Below are 24,219 nucleotides of genomic sequence, written 5' to 3'. Positions count from 1 at the left end.
ATATACCAATTATATAAAAGATGGAGAACAAACATTAACTCTCAAAAGTTTATTATTTTTAATTTTTTGCAATGGTTATGACAATGATGACAATTATGTTTCCCCATAACATCTACTAGTTTAATTTCTCTTTTTAAATCCTATAGAATATATTGTTGTTTAATAAGTTATAGATTCATGTGTTGTATGATAAAAGTAAATTCAATTTGGTTTTTCATATTTCAAATGTAAGTGAAAATTTGCTTAAAACTTAATTCTGAGATTTAAAAATATGCATTAGAATTAAAGTGATTCAAACTATGACAAATCGTGAAACTTTATTATCATTTAATAATGATAATAATATCTGTATCATATCATTATTTTAGAAAAACCAAAAGATGAGAAGAAGGAACCAGTTGAAAAAGCTAAAATTCCACCTAAGTTTGAAGATGTCACAGAATCTACTGTAAGATATATTTTTGTTTGTTTTGGAAATCTTTTTCTCTTAATCATCCTATCATATTATATGAAATAACACATCAGAATATAAAGGAAGCATTCAGTTATAGATTAATAAATTTCACTTTAATTTCATTTACTACATGAGCAATGAGAATATCATTGCTATGTAGATTTTGAAAGTAAGTGAAAAAACATCCATTCATTATAATTGCTTCATGAGTATCAATATTTGATATTACATTATTTCTGAAATTTGTATTTTTTATACAAGTGGCAACCGATTTGAATAAATTTAGCTCTGTTCTTTAGTGACAATGAGGAATAGTAAAATTAAAAGGCTTCAAACATTAATACTATGAAAAATCAAGCAACTTTATTATTAGAATGGTTATTAAGCTTTTACATCATCATTATCAGCATCAGCATCATTGTTTAACGTCAATTTTCCATGCTGGCATGGGTTGGATGGTTTGACTGGGGTCTGGAAAGCCAGGAGGCTGCACCAGGCCCCAATCTGATCTGGCAGTGTTTCTACAGCTGGATGCCCTTCCTAATGCCAACCACTCCGAGAGTGTAGTGGGTGCTTTTTATGTGCCACAGACACAGGGGCCAGAGGAACTGGTATTGGCCACGTTTGGATGGTGCTTTTTACATGCCACTGGCACGGGGTTCACAGCTACAATTTCCATTTGATTTCGATATTGAAGCTGATATCATTAAATATTAATAGTAGTAAATGTAGTCTGTGAAAATTGATTAAATCACATACATATTCTTAATTAAATTATAAATAAATACAACTGGAACATATTACATTCTTAGATAATCAAGTTTGTTCAGAAAGTTCAATTGCACAATTGATCTTTGATTTGTTTAGAAAGTTCGATTTCACAATTGATGTCCGATTTGTGAAATAATAAATCAAAGGGGTGTAATTTTGGTGTGGATGAGATTTTGTTGTAGCTAAACCCAAGTTGTAAACAACAGGCTCTGCTGCAATGGTGCACACAAATATAGTATTAAATAGTAGTGAGGTTGCTATTATCCTATGATAGCTGCAGTCCCATCTCATCTTTTCACAATTCAAAGTTCTTTTATTATATAATGAACAAATAAAACAGTATTTCTACATGTATATCACAACAGGCAATAAATATATTCCTAGTATATGAGAATATAGAAATACATAGAATACAATAATATCAAAGTGTACCTGACACAAAAATACCTAAAACTTTGAAATCTATAATTGTAATGTATACCCAAGGAATTATTATATATTTCATTTTTGTACTACATCAGAAGATAAAATGTCATTTACATTAATTGTAAGCCATTTTTCATTTTTTAAACTCCACTGTTATTTATTGCTTTGGGATTTAGATATTCTTTATAATGTTTAAATTTGAAGAGTTTTTACATATATATACTGTCATTTCATTTTAGAAAATTATGGAAGATCAACCTTTTGAAATAAAATGTAAAGTAACTGGTGATCCGAAACCCACAATCAAATGGTTTAAGTAAGTATTTCATAAATAGCTACTATTTTTTTTATTATTTTAAAAATAGGAACTATCTTTTTAAAATACATTATAAAAGTTATATGTATTCACTAGGCCTACTTAATAAGTGAGCCTTCTATCTTTAGAATCTCAATTTGATGGAAAATTTACCATCTTATTAGAAGAAATACTCAAAGAATAGATTTTAGAAGCAACAGATTACAGTGATAGTAATGATATAAGAGAAAGAAACACCAGCCTTTCCATGGACTAGAGTTAAAGAATTTTGATGAGTGTAACTGAACACATAAATGGCTTCATTATAAATACTAACCATATTTAAATTTGTTATTTAGGGATGATAAACCAATTACATCAACTGCTGACATCAAAATATCTCAAGATGGCACTACTTGCATTATAAAACTTCCCAAAACAAAGAAAGATCAAAGTGGAACATATAAATGTGTTGCCACAAATGCTGTTGGAACTGCAGAATGTACATGCACAGTTACTGTTGAAGGTAATTATTTTTTGAGTAATAAGTCAAATTATAAGAAATTTAATCAAAATATTTTACCATAGTATATTATAATGCTTGCAAATCATGTTTGTTTTTGAACTTCATATTTTCATAAGAATTCCTTTAATAATGTTAATTGTTGTCTTTTTTATTTCTTCTAGAAAAAACAGAGGCACCAGTTTTTACAAGGAAACTCACAAAGAAAGACTGCAGGGAAGGGCGGCCATTTTCCGTCGATGTTGGTGTTAAAGGTATACCTTTGCCTGAGGTTACCTGGTATATAAATCAAAAGCTTATTGAATCTAATGAAAGGTTCAAACTTGAAACTAAAAAAGCTTTCTCAGACATTCAGCATACACTAAGGATTGATGCAGTTGAACTTGAAGATGCAGGCATTATTAAAGCTGTTGCCAAAAATATTGCTGGTGAAGCAGAAACTGAAGGAGAATTTATTGTAGAAGGTAACTAAATCTAGTTCTATGCAAAAGTGAAACAAAATAAAACCTCTATATTTTGTTTTTGATATTTATGAATTAATGGCAGATAAACTTAATTCTGACATACAAGTATAGCTGTATAGGTGCAGGTACGACTGTGCATGATTAGGAAGTTCAGTTCTTAATCATGTTGCTTTGTGTTCCATTTCAATGTGTAGCACCACAAGCAAGAGCGTTTTGTTATCACTTCAGGTCAACCAAAGCCTTGTGAATGGATTTGGTAGATAGAAACTCTGTGCATGTGTGTTTGTATCTCCTTATCTTGACATCACATGATAGTTGTGAATGAGTGTCACCATCATACAAATGGATCATTCATTTCCAATCTTCCATGGAAACATGTCTTGTCATAAAGAAATATTACCTTGCTTGGAAACAAGTGAGGGTTGGTGACAGGAAGAGCACCCAGCTGTAGAGAGTCTACTTCAGTAAATTAATTCTGACTCAAGCAAAACTATGGACATTAAAACAAAGATAACGATGATAACAATGATGGTTGTGATAGCAATGATATTGACAATGTTTATGATGATAATAATGATGATGATGATAAGGCTGATGATACAAGTTGCCTAGAAATTTATTTTTCAAAGCGATATTTGATAATTCTTTACTTTTTTATAGACTAGGTAAGACTTTTTTTCAATAGATTCTTTTCTTTTGGACATTTCAGAAAAGAAAGAAACACCCAAGTTTATCAAAAAGCTTGAAAATTATGAAATTGATGAATTAGAAACTTTCAGCATGGAAGTTATTGTAAGCGGCAAACCTAAGCCTAATGTTGTCTGGTTAGTAGTAAATATTATTCCTTTTGCTTTGATTATTGCATATTTATATAATGGTTATATAATTAAGATATAATATTTAAAAAGAAGAGGCAAAAATAGAAAACCATGTGTTTACTTTATGTTTCTCTTTTTTTCTTCATCTCTGGTCTCTTTACTTAATATATATAATTTAATCTAAATGAAATTGATGCATATATAATTTGATCATAAGTACCAGCGTGGCTGTGTGGTTTAGAAGCTTGCCTTGCACTGAAACTATGTGGGCAAGGGTCTTCTACTATAGTCCTGGGGCAACCAGTGCTTTGTGAGTGAATTTGGTAGATGAAAACTTTATGTACCTTTGTGCCTGTGTTTGTCCCTGCCTTCTTGCTTAGCAACCGATGTTGGTTTGTCTCTGTTCCTATAACTTAGAAGTTCAGCTAAGGAAATTAATAGAATAAGTACGAGACTTTAAAAAAGCATAAGTACTGCAGTTGATTTGGTTGACTAAAACCATTCAAGGTAGTGCCCCAGCATGGCTACCGTCTAATGACTGAAACAAGTAAAACATAAAATTTGTAGTGGAGAGACAAGACCAGTATGTCACCAGTTTTATATGCCTTGACGATGTGATTCTAATCCTTTTATATTCCAAGTTCACATTCTTTTGCAATCCACATTGCCTTTCTCTCTCCCACCATTGAAGTTGATTACAATGGCTTCATCACTAACTCAGAATTTGTAACTTAATGCCAAAGTTAGAAATCCTTATTGCTGATGAATTATATTGTTCATGCTACAGATATCAATTGGCATAACATGTTTCTGTTTTAATATTCAAATGCAAGAGTTCCAGTTAAATGCTAGGGTTGTTTTAGTTGCTTGTATCTCCTCCAAATTTGTAGACTTGTTCTAATTTTAGAAATCAATATTTAAATAACACTTTAACCCCCTTGATAACTAAATCCACCTGAGACTGACTGTTATATGATACAAACTTCCTGTTTTAAAGTGATCTAAGTTAAAATATTGCATCAAAATTTTATGTTAATTTGGATCCCAGACACCTGCTTAATAACGCCAAAAATATTTTGCTAAATGTTTCCTTATTTTCAAAATTAATTGAAACAGAGGCAGTGTATTCCGAGTTAGAATTAACTTTATAATTTTTCCTTTCTACTTCCTGAAGAATTTTGTACATTTTAGTTGCCATTAGAATGTATTACAGGTACATATTATCATTCAACAAATAAACAATTTATTTGTAATTAGAAATTTAAAATAATAATTATTATCTAAATGTCAAATTAAAATTTTATTTTCATTGGCTTAATGTAAAATTTTAATATTTATGATGTTTTCTTACATTAAAGGCTCAAAGGCAATAAAGAATTGACTGAAGATGACAACATAAAGTTTTTGGTTGAAGATGATAAGCATACATTGCAATTTAAGTATGTTTCTACAGATGATGCCGGACTGTTTACTGCTCGAGCTGTAAATTCTGCTGGTCAAATGGCTTGTAATGGCCGTTTGAAAGTTATCCGTAAGATTTTGTTTTTTGATTTTATAATATTTTGGAAGATTTCCTTGTATCAAGTAATACAAAACTTAACATGTTGCCTAATGAATAAAGATAATGTGAATAAAGAAGAGAATATCTGAACATATCTTGCTTAATTTGTGGAGTTGGCATATTTTTCAAATTCAAATTATTTTAGGTTTGAGGAAAAACTTAACTTTAACACCAAAACAATAGTTTATCAAAAACAATAGTAACTAAAAGACATTCAGTTTAAAAGATTATTGAATCATTAAATAAATATCTGAATATATGTTCAGATTATGGTTTACTTTTACAATACATTGTATTCTGTATAACTGTTTCTTTTCTGCATATATAGTTGCTCTTTTGGCTGTGATTTAGTTTTGAAAAAGTATACATTACTTTAGTATAATTTTGTCAATTATTTCTATATAATAAATTTATATTAACAGCTGTTAAGAAGCCATCCTTTGTCAAGAAACCAGTTGATAAATTGGTACCTGAAAATGGTTCAGTTACATTTGAATGTAAAGTCAGTGGACAACCATCGCCTACTGTTACTTGGTTAGTATATAATATATTTGAAAATATTTCTAACCATTTTAGAATTTATATAAATGTATTTGTTATCAAGTTTTGCATGAAAATATATTTTTAAATAAAAGCATTCTCTTCATTTATTCATTTATTTTTTATGGTACTAATGTATAATTATGTTATCTTTAGGTACATCAATGATATGGAACTCAAAGAAAGTGACATTATTCATTTTGATTCTCCAAAGAAAGATGAATATACTCTTACCATTGATAAAGCTAGCCCTGAATTGAAAGGAAAACTGAAAGCTGTTGCAACCAATAGAGGAGGAGATGCTTCTGCTGAAGCCAAGATTGATATTAGAGGCAGAGCACCAGAGTTCATTGAAGTACCTCAGAAATGTACAATTTTGGAAGGTAATCATTATTAACATCATTTAATATCAATGTTTCATGCTGGGAAGGGTTGAACAGTTTGACAGGATTTGATGGGCTCAAGAACAGTGTCTTCTTTGGCATGGTTTCTATGGCTGGATGCCTTCCTAATGCCAACTATTTCACAATGTACACTGGGTGCTTCTTTCATGCAACCAAACCTAGTGAGGTCATCATGCATTTTGCAAGACAATAAACCCATATGCTTGCAGATAAGAGGTAAAAGTATGAAAGAAAGGATCAGGGAAGAACATGTTTCTTGTTGTAGAGAAGTTAGACAACTGTTTACATATTAGTAAAGAGAAACCTTATTTGTATTTGAAATAAATTTATTGATTAAAACGAAGAAAAGGCAAATATTTATTCTCATAAATTCAAATTTATTACAACTGTTTCTACTTTAGAATTACATGTATATTTTATATTCTATAAATTTCTTAATTTAAGATGGTACCACAGAATTCCGTTGCAAGATTGCTGGTGAACCTAAACCAACAATTGAGTGGTCTAAAGGAAAATGGATGAAACTTCAAGATGGTGGACGTATTAAAATCTATTATGATGAAAAAACAGGAGAAGAGGTTATGAAGATGGAAAAAACCAAAACTGGAGATGCAGGTACTTACACTGTAACATTAACCAATGAGCATGGAACAGAATCTGCACCAGCAACTCTTATTGTAACAGACAAGGAAGAGGAGGAAACAGATTGGAAGGCCGGCTTAAAACACAGGTAAAATTATTGAAGCTGTAAATATTTATTTCTTTGTATGGTTTTTCTTTCATAATAGGAAATAGAACTGCTCTGTGCATGTACATTTACACACATGCCCCCACACACATACATGCATCTATATGCATATATACATACATGTATTTATCTATCTATCTATCTATTTATTTATCTATCTATCTATCTATCTATCTATCTATCTATCTATCTATCTATCTATCTATCTATCTATCTATCTATCTATCTATCTATATAAGAGGTATTGGTATCCAGAAGACCCAAGATGGCAGGTAAGGCTATGTAAGTGCTACGGAAGGACCGTAGTTAGACTCTTGGTTTGATAGTAATACGAATGAGGAGCTTAATGTGGGTCTTGTGTGAGCATGTATATGCTAAATAAAATGAGACAACAAAATCAAGGCTGTGTGGAATTTTACACAGCACTTTCTATACAGCACTTTCCTTGGACAATGGAATTGCAACTGTAACATCCTACATATATTTTTACTTTTATTCTCTTATTTCCCTTTATACTTCCTATATCTATCTTTTACCAAAATAATTCCTTATATTGAACTCTACTATTTCCCTCTATTTAACTCTCTCATATCATCTCTGATAAAGGGATATCCCTAATATCCCAGAAACAGCTGTAAGACTAACTTTCTCTTTATGAATGTCCTAAAAATTCCACATGGCCTTGGCTTTGTTATCTTATTTCATTTAACACACACACACACACACACACACATATTTATTTATTTATTTACATAATCATTAAAAATTCAAAATTTATTACTGAATCTGAGAAAAACATTTATAGAATTAAGTTTGATGATCATAGAAACTAACTAGCATAGAGAATAAATATTTCATAAAAATTTATAATATTAAAACCTGTTTTATGTAGGGAGCAAGAAGAACGAGAAATTGAAGAAGATGCTGGCTTTGATATTAACCTTCGTAAGGTTGAACTGGAAGAACAAGAGCTGACTAAAACTGATACCACCAAACGTACTATGGAAATTGAAGCAGATGAAGTAACATATGATCTAAAGAAGAGAGATATGCCTGAAGTAAGTAGAATTTTTATATATCTTACTGAGTGAAGATTGTATTTTATTTATTGAAGGATGTCTATTTATATTTTTTGTTAGATGTGCTAACTCTAAAAATCAGTATATAAATGAAGCATATTTAATACTACATACATAGTTAAATTTTATAATATCAAGGTGATATCAAAGTATAAAATATCATTAAGCCCATTAAAATATTATCTTTGAAATTAATATTGAAATGATTATTTAGTTTCTGGATGTTATTTTTTGTTTATAATAACAAGATGTTAATATTATGATTAAGGTTTTTACATTTTAATTTTAAGATTTAAATTTTAAATACATGTTTTTACGCTTTTATTTTCATTATGTTTATGTATTTTTGTTTTTAGTTGGATGAATTCAAAGACAAAACATATGATATTGAAAAACGTGAAGACATTGAGTTAGCTAAAGTAGATAAGAAACCTGGAAAGGATGAAAAAGAGAAAGATAAAAAGAAACCTGAAGACAAATATGCAAAGAAACCAAAAGAAAAAGATGCTGCTACCATAGAAGAGGGTGGTTTCAAGACTGTCAAGAAAACGGTGAGAAAAATGATAAATTTGTTAGAAAGAGTAATTGAGAATTTTTTAGTGGAAACATCAAAAATATTAGCAATATTTGAAACTTTCTTACCATTATCATAAATGTAAAATATCTAAAACATACAAGAACTTCATCAAATTCATACACGTTTTACTTATTTCCTCTGGGAGATTTTCCATAAATTATGAAAACCATGTTTCTTATAAAGTAATGAATAATGCTATAAAGGTTTGAAGGTGTAGAAAAAAATGTTTGATTATAAATTAATTCTATTTGGAAGAAAATAATGTTAGATAGATGAGTAACATAAGTGTAAAAATTGTTCAATCTTTTATTATGTATTATTATAATTTATTGGTGTGATGATTGAAATTGATATTCTTATCAAACATTGTGATTGCATTTACATATTTATTTCAAATTCAGTGGAAATGGGTGAGACCATTAGAAAATGTGGAAGTAAAAGAACGAGAATGCGCAACATTCGAATGCGAACTATTTGTTGCTGATGTAATTGTGTCTTGGAAAATACATGATGAAGAAATTGAGGCTAGTCCTAAATATAACTTCAAAGCTAATGGAAAAGTTCATACTATGGTTATTTCCAAATGCCGTCCAAAAGATGAAGGTGCTGTGTCTTGCGCCTATGGCAGTATTAAGACTGAAGCCAAATTGTCCGTAGAACGTAAGTAGAGATATTTAAATTACTTATCTTTCTCAATTCAAGTTGACTTAATATATAATCATATTTTAAAGCAGGTGTAGATACATGAGATTTTGAAATATATATTTTTCGATTGTATTCATTTTTTATAGCCAGCTACTCTGCTGTAGAAATATGTCTTATCCAAAGAATTGGGTCATTCACTGTAATATAGTTTGAACTAAACTGTAATATGACTTTGAACACACATACACACACACACACATTTGTATGATGTGAGTTTGGGAATCTGTGTGTGTATTTGTATGTCTGTGTTTGTGTTCATGTATGGGTACACAAACAAAAGATAAGTGCTCATTATATGTATTTGCTTATTCATAGATTTGATAAACAAAAATGTTTGTGTGTGTGAGTATATATATATGTGCCACTCCATTGGTTACGATGACGGGAGTTCCAGTTGAACAGATCAACAGAACGGCCTGCTTGTGAAATTAACATGTAAGTGGCTGAGCACTCCACAGACATGTGTACCCTTAATGTAGTTCTTGGGGAGATTCAGCGTGAAATAGAGTGTGACAAGTCTGGCCCTTTGAAATATAGGTACAGCAGAAACAGGAAGAAAGAGTGAGAGATTTAGGTATTCTCACTCAATAAACACTCACAATAACCGGCCTGGGAATTGAAACCACAGTCCTATGACCATTAGTCTGCTGCCCTAACCACTGGGCCATATTGCCCCTCCACATATATATTATATACACACACACTCACACACACACAAACACACACACACACACACACACACACACACACACACACACACAGATATATACATTCATTCTAGAGAGATACTGTATGTTTGATAACAATTTATGCATTGAAATAATCTGAATAAAATTCTTTTAAAACAGTTTTAATTTATGCCTTAATTCTTCTTTTGCAGCTGTTCCTCCTGATTTTGTTGATGTCATTAAAGATTTAACTGTTCCTGAAAAAGGTGAAGCTGTTTTCCAATGCAAAACAAATGACGATGAAGCTGAAATTGAATGGTTCTTAGATGGTAAACCTGTATCTAAGAACACTAGGTATAAAATTGAGTGGAATCGTTTCACTCATACCCTTACCATTAAGAACGTCGTTCCAACTGATGAGTGTGAAGTAACTGCAAAATTGCTTGAAAAAGAATGCCGAGCTAAGTTAACAGTTACAGGTAAGAAATATAATTTCAGGTTTCTTTCAATAAACATCTCTATAGAATGTCATATAAAACTTATTTTCAGACTGCAAGTTTGAGCTAGAATGACAAATTACAATTTTATAGAAGTCATTTAGATTTTGATTTGGTTACAATCAAATTTTTCAATGCAAATAAAATGTATTGTGAAAAAATTTTTTTTAGTTTATCAAGTATTTGTTTTAATACAGTTCACTTTAAGACAGAAATATATTAGAAATAGCTTTATGAATCTGCTTCATTTACACAACACAATGAGGTAGGCTGAAAAACAATTTATTTTATATTGTGTAATAAAGTTGTTGATACAGGTGAGTAATATAGATTTTATGTGATCTCCTTTACAATACTAACCTACTTTCATCAAATGCAACATTCATCCGTGCTGTCAATTAAACCATTACTTGCAATGGTTTACTGATATGCAAGAATGAATGTTGCATAACCACTTTTAACATCATTAGTTTATTATTTACTAATTATTTTACTAATATCGATATCTAAAAGCCATAAACATCGAAGTTTAAGGTTATTGAACCTCAGGACCAATCAGGTGTCAGCTGGAAAGACTGTCAGGGAACCGAGGGTTATCATTACATTTTCATATTCAAAGTCCACTGGAAGGAAATATTAATAAGTGTTTCATTTCTATGTAATTTATATTCATGATTATATATTTATGTTTAGAAATGAATATACTTATTGTAAATATCATTTATATTATTATTTCATATTTTTTTATTCCTTCCTGTGGCAAAAAATGAAATGGATTCAGTATATTGGTATCATTAGAAACATTGTTTCAGTCAGATTGTTGAAAAATTTTTATAGTAAATTTTTACTATAAAAATTATGAAAAAAAAAAAAAATTTCAAATCAACTTAAAATATTTTCATGCCCAAAATATTGAATCCAATTCATTTTCTATATGTACCCTCTTTTCAATGTTCTGATAATTCAGCAGTTTATTAACAATAATTTTAAATCTTCCCAGCATTACCTGCTAAGTTTGTTCAGAAGATTCGAGATAAAAGTGTTAAAGAACTTGGCAGAACAGAGTTTTCATGTGAAGTATCTAGACCTGGAGCTCCTGTCAAATGGTTTATAGGTGGAAAGGAAATCAGCAGCGATGATGATCGTTATGAAATAGTTGCAAAGGGAACAATTCATAAATTGATCATAAAAGAAGCAAAGTTCAGTGATGCTGGTACAGTATTGGCATGTGTTGATAATGATAAGACATCTGCTAAATTGAAAGTCGAAGGTGAGGAACAAAATATATCTAATTGCATGTTTCTATTTTTCTATACCACTTTATATCTTTTCAAAAATATCAAGTTACTATTTTCTGTTGTTCAAATTAGTATGTACTAATTTATGTGTTTATATTTTTATTACCATAAAACGAAGGTGCTTTTATGATTGTCATAAAATACTTGCTTAGATACTTAATTTATTTTTTTAGATATTTTTTTTTTGCATATATGCTAATTAGGAAGAAGGAATTTGCACTTTGCTATTGTACTAAATTTGCTATATAATAATTTGCTTCACTTAAATTTAATGCATTTTTTCCTTTATAAACCAAAAGTTCTGTTGGTTTTTGTTTTCACTTAGCCAGTTTACTTTACAATAATAGAGAGAAGTAACCATATTTTTCATTTTCTTCTTTGCATTTAAATTTACATATAATAGTTCAAATTTCCTTTACTGCAAAGGAATATAAAGAAATAATTGGAAGAAATCTGTCTTATTCCATAATTTTTATCATATTTGATTGAAACACTGTTGATGTTAACATTATTGACAAAAACTATATTATATATTCAAACTACGATGAAAGTAAACAAAGTTTGCTTTGGAAGTATTGAGATGTATTGAAAGACACAGATAGCAAAACATGGATATTTTATCCTGTTCCTGCTATTCTGTTAGCAATGTTCTGCATTTGAGAATAAATTATTTCCTTATCTGTATCTTTATATTGTATATATATTATATATTTTGATACATTAACTCAAGTATTTCTTAAAGATGAATGAAATATATTGTTTTTCTTTTAATCAATATAAAACCATAATGTAAATAATTAATAAGTATGAATTAGTTTTACTTGCTTCATATAATATGTGAGAATAGTGTGGGTGCAGGAAAACAGAGCAATTATCTGTGACCATTTCAATATAACTGACTCTTTAATTTTAGATTTGTTAATTAAAAATATTTTCATATAACTTTATGATAATAATTCTAAAGAATAATTATTGTGCAATGTCTAAAAGTAAAATGTCAAATTAAAAAAATAAAAAGCAAGTTTTTCTGCCATCACTGTTTTGCGGTGGTAACATTCAGAAAGTTAAAGCTAATCATAACATATTCTTGTTATGAAAGTAAAAGTATCACTATATATAATACACTATTGACAGGTATTATTTGCTTATAACAATATACAATCTGAGTGTATATTTATATATTTTTTAAAGTTATAGTAATATTATGATCAAACTCTTCTGGTCAACTATACTTTTTTTAATATTATTAGACATCATAGTCATTACAGACTTTCAAGTGAAACTTAAAGCACAAAACTTTGGACTGACTTATGGTCATTTCAGGTTTAGTTTCTCTTCAGTGAGAGATTATGAATATTTTTATATTTTTCACAATTAATTTATAGTAATGATATAAAATACACTACTGAAAATGTATATGTCTATATTGTATATTTCATAGTAATGATATTAAATATACTGTTAAAAATTTATATATATATATATATATATATATGTATATATATATATATATCGTTGCTATTATGTTAAACTTGTATGTTCAATATTTAATTTTTCTTGCAATAGCAAGTTCTTTTGGTCAAACTATCGTATCTCCAGCTGCTTCAGATGCCAAGATACGAAAATTGTCAAAGTGTAGTGCAACAGTTTAGTATTTTTTAAACATGTAGTAAATCCCACATATGACAGTTTTGCAAAAATATTTCTGACTGAAAATATCAGACATGCATGGAATTACACTTTTATGCACCCAATGAAGTATTATTGTAAGCTGAAACAGTTGCTAATATAAAAAGAAATGGAATGGTAAAACTATTTTTTCATTTTCTGAAAAAGCAACGTTTTGGACTTATGATACTTTTGCATAATAGCAACGATATAATTTCATATTCAATACATTCAATATCAAGCAATTACATTGTCCTTAAAGTTAGTTACAATGTATGTTATTAAATTTTTATTTTAATTTAGTAATACTATGACAGTGATGAAAATGTTTATCCACATTATTTAATAATTATCTACTACAAAGGTATTTCTTAAATTAATGGGCCTCACAGAAATGAGGTGCCTGAGTTCCTTTCAAGCTTTGGGCCTCATGGAGGCAAAGTGGCTGAGTTCCTTTTGAGTGTTGGGAAGCAAGGTAATTGAGTTCCTTTTGAGTGGTCCTCATGGAGGTGAGGTGGCTGAGTTCCTTTTGAGCATTGGGTCTCATGGAGGCAAAGTGGCCAAGGTCCTTTCAAGTGTTGGGCCTCATGGAGGCAATGACCAAGACCTTTGGCTTTATGTCATGCTTGAGAAGAAGACTCATCAAGCCAAGCAAAATCCCAGCCATGGCAGATACTGGTGTCATGCATCTGGCACCGGTGCTGGTGGCATGTAAAAACACCCATTACACTCTCAGAGTAGTTGGCAGTAGGAAGGGTGTCCAACCATATAAAACCAGGCCAAATCAGACTGGATCCTGGCACAGCCTTCCATCGTGCCAGCCCAGTCAAATTGTCCAACTCATGCCAGCATTGACAACGGACGTTAAATGACATTTTATGATTTTCTTGCTTTTACTTCACAATTAATTGTGATTTATAGTAAATTAAAATTTACTGAATTGATTTGGCTTATGTATTTGTTAAAATCACTACTGTTTTAGTTTTCACTATAGCTCTTACATGTTCTACAAAAATATCATTATATGGATATGAGAAGTAAAATATTAAAGTTAATGATGATGTAAATAACTTATATTTCTATTTTTATATCCGAATAAATAAAGAAAGTATAGTAAAACAATTTTTAAATAAACATTTATTTAGCTCATTCAATTCTTCGCAAAACATATTTAGCTATCAAGATTTACTTTTCTTTATGAAAACTAGGTATTAAAATAGTTTTGCAAACATCAAAATGAAATTTATAAATATGGCATTTGTTGATACTTTAAAGATGGAAAAATTATATTGCTCTAATATATTTTAGCTTGAATTATGCTTTTGCATTTTACATATGTATTGTGTTTGACATATTACAATCATTTAGGTCTTAACATTTGATGTGACTTTTCCCACATACATTTATTTTGCGTATTGATCAAAGCAAAGAGTATTCAATAGATACAGGAGTAGACATTAAAGTTTTCATCAACCAGGCATCCTTCATATAGCATTTTAACAGAGAAAGTTTTCTTTAGAAAAAGTGTCGTATTAAGTGACCTTATATTATTGTATTTCTCTGGAATATTAGTGAGGGCTTTGTCTCATTATTATAAATCATCGATTAGAATTTGTTTTCACAATAGTATTTCATTATGATTTCCAATTAATACATTTAATATATTTAAATGCTGCATCAAGATATATTTTTCAACTGAACAGAGTTAGCACAACTTCTGATTGTGTAACACAAGGTTTTCTCACTAATTAAGCATTCACTAAATGTGTCTTAAGTTCTGTACATTCTGTATCCACATATATATATATATTTTGATAAAGCTGAGGTATTTCTGTTTTCCTCATACCTGATGATAAATTTAAGCTTAAGAAAACCACTCATAAATCTGCCTTAGCTTTTTCTGAAATCATTTCTTTCTGTTCAGTTATTTTGCAGTATATATCATTTATGATTTTAATATCAATAGTTTATATGACAGAGATAAATCAATGTTCCCTTTGTTCTCTTTAAAGTATTAAGATATTTCAAAGAACTATTTTCTTTTCTTTGTGCTTTTATCAACACAATAGCAATAAAAGTAATATTCAGAAAATTAAATGATTTTAATATGTCAATGCCTGTTTCATTTCAATGTTTTTAGAGCTTTTTTTTTATCTTTCAAGAATTTTGAATGTTTTTTTTCTTTTGTATTTGTAAATTGTTATAGTTTTAATACATACATTGTTGAACTTATTGAAAATCATTCATTAAGTTTGTGCATTTATGTATTGAAAGTTAATGCTAATACTAATATTTAAGAAAAGCAGTTAAATATTAAAAAATTAAAATTCATAATTAAAATGCAAAGTTCAAGGATTAAAAGAGAAGCTTTCAGTCATGTTAGTTTATCTTAGTGTTAGTTAAATCAAACCTGTTGCGACCATTGAAAGTAACTGAACATTAATTTAAAAATCTTAAATACTGTCATCACTAAATAAGAAAAGAACATATAACCATTACTTAAATCTAAATTTCATAATAGAAAAAATTGTTTCAAGAATAGCTAATTGAGGAGAAAAATAATGATACTTGATTTCTTTATTTGGACCTGAATTTTAGATAATATACTATCAAAATCTAGATTAGGCTTTTCTTGGTTTTATCTTCTATAGAATGAAAAAAAATAACACAATAATGTACAAATATTAAATTTATTATATAAAATATCATTGTTGTTATACCTTAAGGATAATTAGAATAAGTATCTAACCAAACCTAAAGAGTGTGTAATATTTTGCTTAAAAACATTACAAGAGTCCATCCATCTATCCATTTTCTATGCGTTCTATTCCTGGAAAGATCAGAGGGCTGCAGTTCCCAGGCACCTCCTCCATAGGGCCCTATCAGAAGCGCCTATAATCAAACTTTCCTGGTGGATTCCCAGGTGTGACCAATTGTGACTATGGATATTATCCAACCATCTCACTCATAGTCTATCCCTAGTTTGAATAATTTCATGAATTATAAAGCATTATTCTATTAATTTTAAAAACATTGAATTAATGAATACTTAATCCCCTCTTCTTTTGTGTTTTAATATTAAAACAAATATTTCCCTATAGGTTATTTATATTTTATAAACAGGATTATAAGTATGAAAATAAATGTACATTTACATTTTTATCTAAAAGTGTGTGTATAAGGCTGAATTGTTGGCACACCAGATAGAATACCTTGAGATATTCATTTTGGCTTTCTATGCTTTGGTTTCAAATCTTACTAAAGTCAATATCATCTTCTGTCCTTTTGGAAGTGGTAAATGAAGTACCTGTGCAGTACATGTGTTGGCTCTCTTCACACTCTTCCTCCTTCCAGCCATGTGTATGAAATCAACATTGTGGGCTAAAAATTTGTTATACCTATTATTAAAGCCTTTCATGAGCTTAGGAGATTTAATAGAATAGAACCTATAATTACATCTAAAGGCAATTAAATATGGAGAGAAATATTTGTTACATTGATCAATATAACTTTTCCCCAAATATTTTTATAATATTCAACTGCTTTTCTTAATTGCTGCTAAATAGTAAGAAATTATTTTAGGGCATTTTTCAATCAGCAAAATTGATTGTATTTTATTATTTGATTTATTTAACTAATGCATAAAGCTTTTATCAAATGCACATATCTGAGGATCTGTACCTCTTTTTCAATTATACTAACATCAATTTATTCCAGACACACCTTTGGTATTCATTAAAGAATTGAATAATGTGGTTGTCTATGAGAAACAAGAATTGTTTACTCTTGATGTTACAATATCTAAGCCTCAACCCAAAGTGACATGGTATTTTAAAAATAAAGAAATCATGAATGATAAGAGACATGAAATTAAGTGCACGAATAAAGAGAAAACTGCTTTTGAACTCGTTATTTACAATGTTGAACTTTCTGATGATGGATTATATAGTTGCAAGGCTGGCAAATTATCAACACAAGGAGTTGTTACTGTTAAGGGTAATATTAAATGTTTTCCAAGGGTGATGATAAATACCTTAAATATGATGTATGCCTTGCACTGATAGCTGATATTGTGAAGCATGCTAATTTTCCTAACTAAATTTCTAAATTTCATTTTCCCATCTGTATCATTTTATATATCATGAATGCATGCTTCTGCAGTACTAATTTTCAGCAGAAAATTCTCAAGCTAAATATATTTTCTTTCCAAATTTCACGTATATCTCTACCCTTTGCACAAAATTGTCACAAATATTCAAACTTATCTCTCAAATCCTATAAGTTTACTTACAAAACAATTCACAATTTCCAATATTTTCCATTCCTGTCTTACCAATTAGTGTGTTTTACTTTAATGAAAGGTGCCATGTGAATCCAATGGCACATTCCCCTGTCACCACTTGAGTTTTACTATAAATGTTGATGCATGGTCTCCTATCATAATGTATAATGTATAAATAATATTTTTATATCTATTTGCAGTAGTTTATCAAAATGTGTGATTTTGTTTTATTTGTACATTTTTTTAATTAGAAAGAAGTACTCTTTCATTGAAAACATAATAATATTAAATCTTTGAATTTAGAATTTCATGTAATAAACCTTATAATAGTCATCAGTTAAGTGTCTAGTTATAAATAAAATCATTAATTTGTTGAATTCCTAAAATAGAGTCTACTATGACATTAATAATGCTATTCATTTATTTAACTATAATTTTTATTATAGCAAATTTCAAAATATATTTGAATATTTTATTTCATTCTCTGTATTTGCACAAGAATAGTAATTTCATTTTCTGAAAATATATATAAACTGTAATGAGAAAGATTATAGTGTATATACAATTAAGTTTATGAGTTCTTTGAAATATATACAATAAATACATTTCTAATATTTCTTTTTGTATTCAAATTTTTTTGTGCAGAAGAAGAACTTGTATTCACCACTGACATGGAGGATAAGACAATCAAAGAAACTGAGTCAGCTGAGTTTACTTGTGAGTTAAACAAACCTAACAAAAAGGTTCAATGGATGAAGAATAAGAAGACTCTTAAATCAAGTCACCGTATTACTATGTCTACAGACAAGTGCATCCAGAAATTAACTATTACAGATGCTGTTATGGATGATCAAGAAGAATATACATGTGTCTTACCAAATGGAAATGAAGTGTCTGCTAAATTGACAGTCATAGGTAAATTTAGATAGCTATGATAAAAATTTGATAATTGAATTCTTTTAATATTGAAGTACATTTTTTACATTATATAATTAAATTTTTTGTACCTCAACATTCATTTTCTTTTGAACATACCATATAATGATGCCTTAATCTTATTTGTATTTCTTTCTTGTAGATGCATTTTAATATTCTTATTTTAAAATAAGCATAATTTTTCTCTATTCATTAAAAAATATTATTTTTTTGCAGAACTTCCAGCAACATTTAAAACAAATCTGAAGGATGTAACTGTGAAAGAAAAGCAAACTGCTACCTTGAAATGCGAATTAACAAAGGAAAATGCAACTGTTAAATGGTTGAAGAATGGAAAAGAAATCACACCGAGTGATCATTTTGAAATTATCACTGATGGTTTCCAACAGAAGCTTATAATACATGATACCACACTAGATGACAAAGCAGAATATACCTGTGTTTGTGGGGATGTTTCAACTAAAGCTACCTTGACTATTGAAGGTACTATTAATTGTATTATTTAATGATGATTTTAGAAGTTGAAAACATTAAAAACTATGTGAAAAATTGTTCTATAGATTACGTTTAATATGCAATTTCATAAGTGTTAAAATATAACAAAAGCCCTAATATTTAAAACCATCTCTATTATTTAAAGGGATTTGTTGTATGGAATATTTTAACGCAAACATGATATAATAATAATTTCTCTGAAAGCTAATAGCATTGAGTTAGAAGGAAATACAAATAATTTTTATTGCTTATGTTAGGTGAAAGTTGAATAGTTTTCCTTATAAAATATATATATATATAAAATTTATATATAAGTTCTTAAAGCAATCATAGTCTTAACATTCATGTAGTTGCATTAATATATTTACTCTGAAGAATAAAGTTTAGAACGATGTTATCTTAATAAACATCTGAAACCAACGAGTAACTCAGGTTAAAACTATCATTTATCATTCATCATGTATAGTAAACCATCAGTTATGATTCTATCATATCTTGTCCTGCAATTAAGACATCTATTTCTGCCTGAAATAATCATTCTCAGTAGTTTCAATGTTTGCAACTTTTACAATTTGATGCTTTTCTTATTTTTAGAACTTCCTGCTGCATTCAAGAAACCGTTGAATGATGTTCATGTGACTGAAAAACAAGAAGCTATATTAGAGTGCCAGGTTACAAAACCAAATGCCACCATTATATGGAAAAAAGATGGCAAAGAGATTAAACCTAGTGACAAAATCAAATTTGTCTCTGATGGTTCTACTCGCCAAATTATTTTTACTGAAGCAGCTCTAATGGATGAAGCTGATTATTCTTGTTGTATTGGGGATGTGGAGACTACAGCCACTCTCTTTGTGGATGGTAATTTCATTTGATCTAAAATTGCAAATATTTTCCTAGCTTCTTAAATATTAGAAGATATCAAAATATTGCTAATATTTAATAAGAAACTATTTTTTTTGTAATATTTATATCTATAGGATATTTGTATGAATGTCTGTGTGTTTGTATGTGTTATGAATGTACAATATACATAATACATTAACATCTTAAGCTAGCATACATCACCTTATTCTTCTACACTAACCATATTGTTCTGAACAGTCAATCGCTTAGTTCATCCAATGACTGCTGTTACACTATTTTTATTTTCAAATTTCTCATATAACTATCTCATAGCCTCTTCCATAAACAATACCCAGAAAAAATCAATAAGTACATTTTTGTTCTAGTGGTCCATGATTGTGCAATATGAAATTATATTACAAATAGGTTACAATTTATCTATATTTGTGCATCAAAATGAAGTATTATGTTATGGGTAACACTAATTATCAGAAATCAAGTTTGTCTTTAATCATTCAAATATTATTCTTATTTTGACATGGTTTATTTTGTTTTATTAGTTGTTGTTGGCTCTATTATACATTTTCCTAACATTTCTCAATATATATTTTTTTAAAAAGTGAAGTTTTTAAAAATAAAATTTGTTCTTTGATAATAGTGAGTTCTTTTAAAAATTTTGCAGAAGAACCAGTTCAGTTCCTGAAACCACTTAAAGATATCAAAATTATGGAGAAAGAGAAAGCTGTCATGGAATGTGAAATTAACAAACCAAATAAAAAGGCAGTTTGGAAGTTTGAAAAAGAAATCTTTAGTGGTAGTGAACGAGTTGAACTTGTTGTGGATGGTTGTGTTCACAGAATGATCATTGAACCCTCTGAACTTGATGATGAAGGGGAGTATACTATTGTGGTGGATGGTGTAAAAAGCTCTGCAATTCTAACGGTTGATGGTAGGTTATTCATATTTATATTATTTTTGTTACCTAACTTGTTACATATCTAAACAAATTATTCATTCTTTTTTTTATTGTGTATTGATTATTTCGCTTTATATTATGTATTTTTGGCTTACAGCACAGTTTTGATAATTGTTAGTAGTAAGATTGCAAAGAAAATTCTTTCATTGAAAATATTTTGTTGTGTATTGTTTCATAACAGATAAACATTATGAAAACTGTTTCTTTCTCATCATTGACATTAATATTATTGTTATGAATCAACCAGTCACTTCACTACTATCATCTTTACTACCTTCATCACCACCATCACCACCACTGTCATTACCACCACCATCATCATCAGTACCAGCACCACTATTTTAACAATTCATGCTACTATGGTCAGATTGGCTTTCTTAACACTAGTTGATTAGTTCAGAAAAGGAAGGTGTATAGAAATAGTTATATACTGTAAGCTGAATTTGTTTTTTTAAAAATTAATGTTGAGGTTATAAATGCTTTCAAATGAGATTTATTTGTCATTTTTACATTTAGAAAAATGTAATGATTTTAATTCAACACACCTTAAAATAATGTTATAATTTGTGAATAACATTTGTAATATCAGCAATTTAATTAGTTTAATTTTCTTTAAATATTTTTGAAATTAAACTATGTGCAGTTTAATTTAGATTTACATTGGTTGGGTAACGAGTATCAAGAACCTTGCTGAACAAATGCAAAAATCCAATATCTTTGATATCAGGTGCAACAGGCATGGCTGTGTGATAGGAAGCTTGCTTTGCAGTCTTATAGTATCAACTTCAGTCTCATTGCACAACACCTTGGGCAATTGTCTTCTGCCTTAGCCCCAGGCCAACCAATGCTGTGGAAATTTTATAGACAGAAACTATATGGAAGCCCATCATATATATGTATACATACATATGTATGTGTGTATATCAGTGTTTTCTGTCTGTGTTTGACCTTCCCACCTCTTGATAACCAGTGTTGGTTTACTTACATCCCTGTAAATTAGTGGTTCAGAAAAGGAGACTGACAGAATAAATACCAGACTTAAAAAAAAAAAAAAAACAAGTACTGAGGTCAATTTGATTGACTAAAACTCTTCAAGGGTTTTAGTACCCCGTTATGGTATCAGCTTACTGACTGAAACCAGTAACAGATAATGAAAGATGTCTTTCACTCACACGCTCTTGCAATTGAGGATTATAATTTTATTTGGTTTTCTTCAAATTATTTAAACTCTAATCATATTTTTTGTTGATCATTGCTTCATTAGTTTATTTCTTACCAGTTTTATTTTCTAAACACAGCAACATACAAAGAAATACAAATCACTTTGCCACAAATATCAATTGTTATTTTTTCAGAAGATGGTCAAGATGTTGGCCATAATAGGCACCAAAATATTGACTATCCAGTTAAAGATGATATTCAACAAAGGAAAGGCCATAGCAAAGATAATGTCAATGAGTTTGATCTAAATCATAGTGGCTATCACGTTGATCAACAAATAAGCAAATCCACTGACTTGGAGTCTAATCTTGAGGCTCAACAAAAAATTAGTAGAGAAGTTGACCAAAAGATCAGATTCAAAGTCAAGAAAGACTCTGATCAAAAGGCCAGTTCTGAGGCTGAAATTGCAAATGCTACAGATAGAGAAATTAGTCTCACAACTGACCAGAACTTTGATCAGGATGTTGACAAAAAGGTCATCCCTGAAATTGATCAAGTTACTAATTTGGTTGATCAAAAGATGTCTAAAGGTTACAATAAAAAAGACCATCTTGACATCAACCAAACAGGTCTGTCAGAACTCTCAAAAGATACAAGTAGAAATGTTGATGCTCCTTGTGATTTTGTTAGAAGATCTGAAGAGAATGAAATGCTGAATATTGATTCAGATGAGGTTGATCATAAACTTAAATCAAATAAAACTAGGATTTGTCATAAAGCTAATGATGTTACAGAATCTGATTTTTATCAAATAGAAGGTAGCAAAGCTAGTTATCACTTGAGTTCTGAAGGAAGACCTAAAGAATATTTTGAATCTGGTAATAAAGCTATTTTAAGAGATGGTGAAAATCTAGACGACAAATTAGATCGGAAAATACGAAAAGCAAATGAAAGAGACTATAGTTTAAAAGATACTAATAAACTTGATCAAGGGGATGACTGGCCAGTTGACAATAAAGCTAAACAAGCAGTTGAGCAACATATTAGCCATGACATTAAAATTGATCAATTTAATGATCATTACATTGGCCAAAGTGCAGAATATGGCCAAAGTGCAGAATATGGCCAAAGAGCAGGATATGGCCAAAGTGCAGAATATGGCCAAAGTGCAGAATATGGCCAAAGTGCAGAATATGGCCAAAGAGCAGGATATGGCCAAAACAGTAATCAAGATGCCAAACATGGCTTACAATGGATTGACAAAAGTATTATTTTCTGTTATTTTTACATTAACTTCCACTGTTTTGTATTTGAATTTCAGAAATAATTAGTATTAAGTATCTTTATTAATGAAATAATATGTAGATACTAACCTTCATGCATTTTGATAACATTTTAACACTGTATTTAAATATCACATTGCATTGTTTCATAATTCCATCTCATGAAATATCTTTTCTTCATATTTGTATAGTTAATTAGTTACATGTGAATTAGGAGGAGAAAGATAAACTACTTTAATTATTGTCTAAACGTATACAGCTAAACTGTATTATTTTCAACAACTGTTAATACACATATTTAACTTTACTCATCTCATCATTACCTAAAAGTGTTCTTGTCAATCACCATTATTAATATAATTTTGAACCTATAGCATATATTAAATATATTACTGATATATATATATATATTACTGATATATAATTATAAAATCTGGTAATTAGTCATATATTAATTAATATCGATTAATTATCAGGAGGCCAGCACATCTAAAGAATCAAAGAGATTCAGAAATATTATCTGCAATCTCAGGGGATTAAGGTACATTTTTCAAAAAATAACGTCGACCACTAACGTGGACAATTAATGCGCTAGAAATAGATCACATCTTGTGTCTATTAAGACCTAAATTGTTCTCAACATGAAATATAGCAGCATACCAAAAACGTGAGTGGGCAAGACATTTAAAATCACCTAAAAAAGCATTATTAAACAGGAACTAGTTTCAGATTTAACAAATTCTT

At 29.3% G+C, this 24,219-nt stretch overlaps 1 protein-coding gene across 1 annotated transcript in view; it reads left to right on the top strand.

Moving 5' to 3' along the window:
• The window catches only part of LOC106877301 (titin), a gene marked incomplete at its 3' end in the record, with an annotated part of 606,785 nt that overhangs the window by 227,806 nt on the left and 354,760 nt on the right, over positions 1–24,219 (top strand). The window contains exons 103-121 of the mRNA XM_052965881.1: positions 369–448; positions 1,891–1,967; positions 2,306–2,472; positions 2,634–2,933; positions 3,643–3,757; positions 5,110–5,282; positions 5,735–5,846; positions 6,009–6,235; positions 6,701–6,986; positions 7,897–8,062; positions 8,440–8,634; positions 9,062–9,320; positions 10,246–10,512; positions 11,531–11,800; positions 17,199–17,492; positions 18,424–18,693; positions 18,931–19,197; positions 19,804–20,070; positions 20,738–21,004. Coding sequence (XP_052821841.1) covers positions 369–448; positions 1,891–1,967; positions 2,306–2,472; positions 2,634–2,933; positions 3,643–3,757; positions 5,110–5,282; positions 5,735–5,846; positions 6,009–6,235; positions 6,701–6,986; positions 7,897–8,062; positions 8,440–8,634; positions 9,062–9,320; positions 10,246–10,512; positions 11,531–11,800; positions 17,199–17,492; positions 18,424–18,693; positions 18,931–19,197; positions 19,804–20,070; positions 20,738–21,004 — 4,059 coding nt within the window. The remainder of the gene's footprint in view (positions 1–368; positions 449–1,890; positions 1,968–2,305; positions 2,473–2,633; positions 2,934–3,642; positions 3,758–5,109; positions 5,283–5,734; positions 5,847–6,008; positions 6,236–6,700; positions 6,987–7,896; positions 8,063–8,439; positions 8,635–9,061; positions 9,321–10,245; positions 10,513–11,530; positions 11,801–17,198; positions 17,493–18,423; positions 18,694–18,930; positions 19,198–19,803; positions 20,071–20,737; positions 21,005–24,219) is intronic.

This window comes from Octopus bimaculoides, chromosome 2 (assembly GCF_001194135.2).
Source record: "Octopus bimaculoides isolate UCB-OBI-ISO-001 chromosome 2, ASM119413v2, whole genome shotgun sequence".
NCBI lineage: Eukaryota > Metazoa > Mollusca > Cephalopoda > Octopoda > Octopodidae > Octopus > Octopus bimaculoides.
The sequence above is the reverse complement of the archived record's forward strand: the minus strand, read 5'-3'. Positions and strand labels throughout refer to the sequence as shown.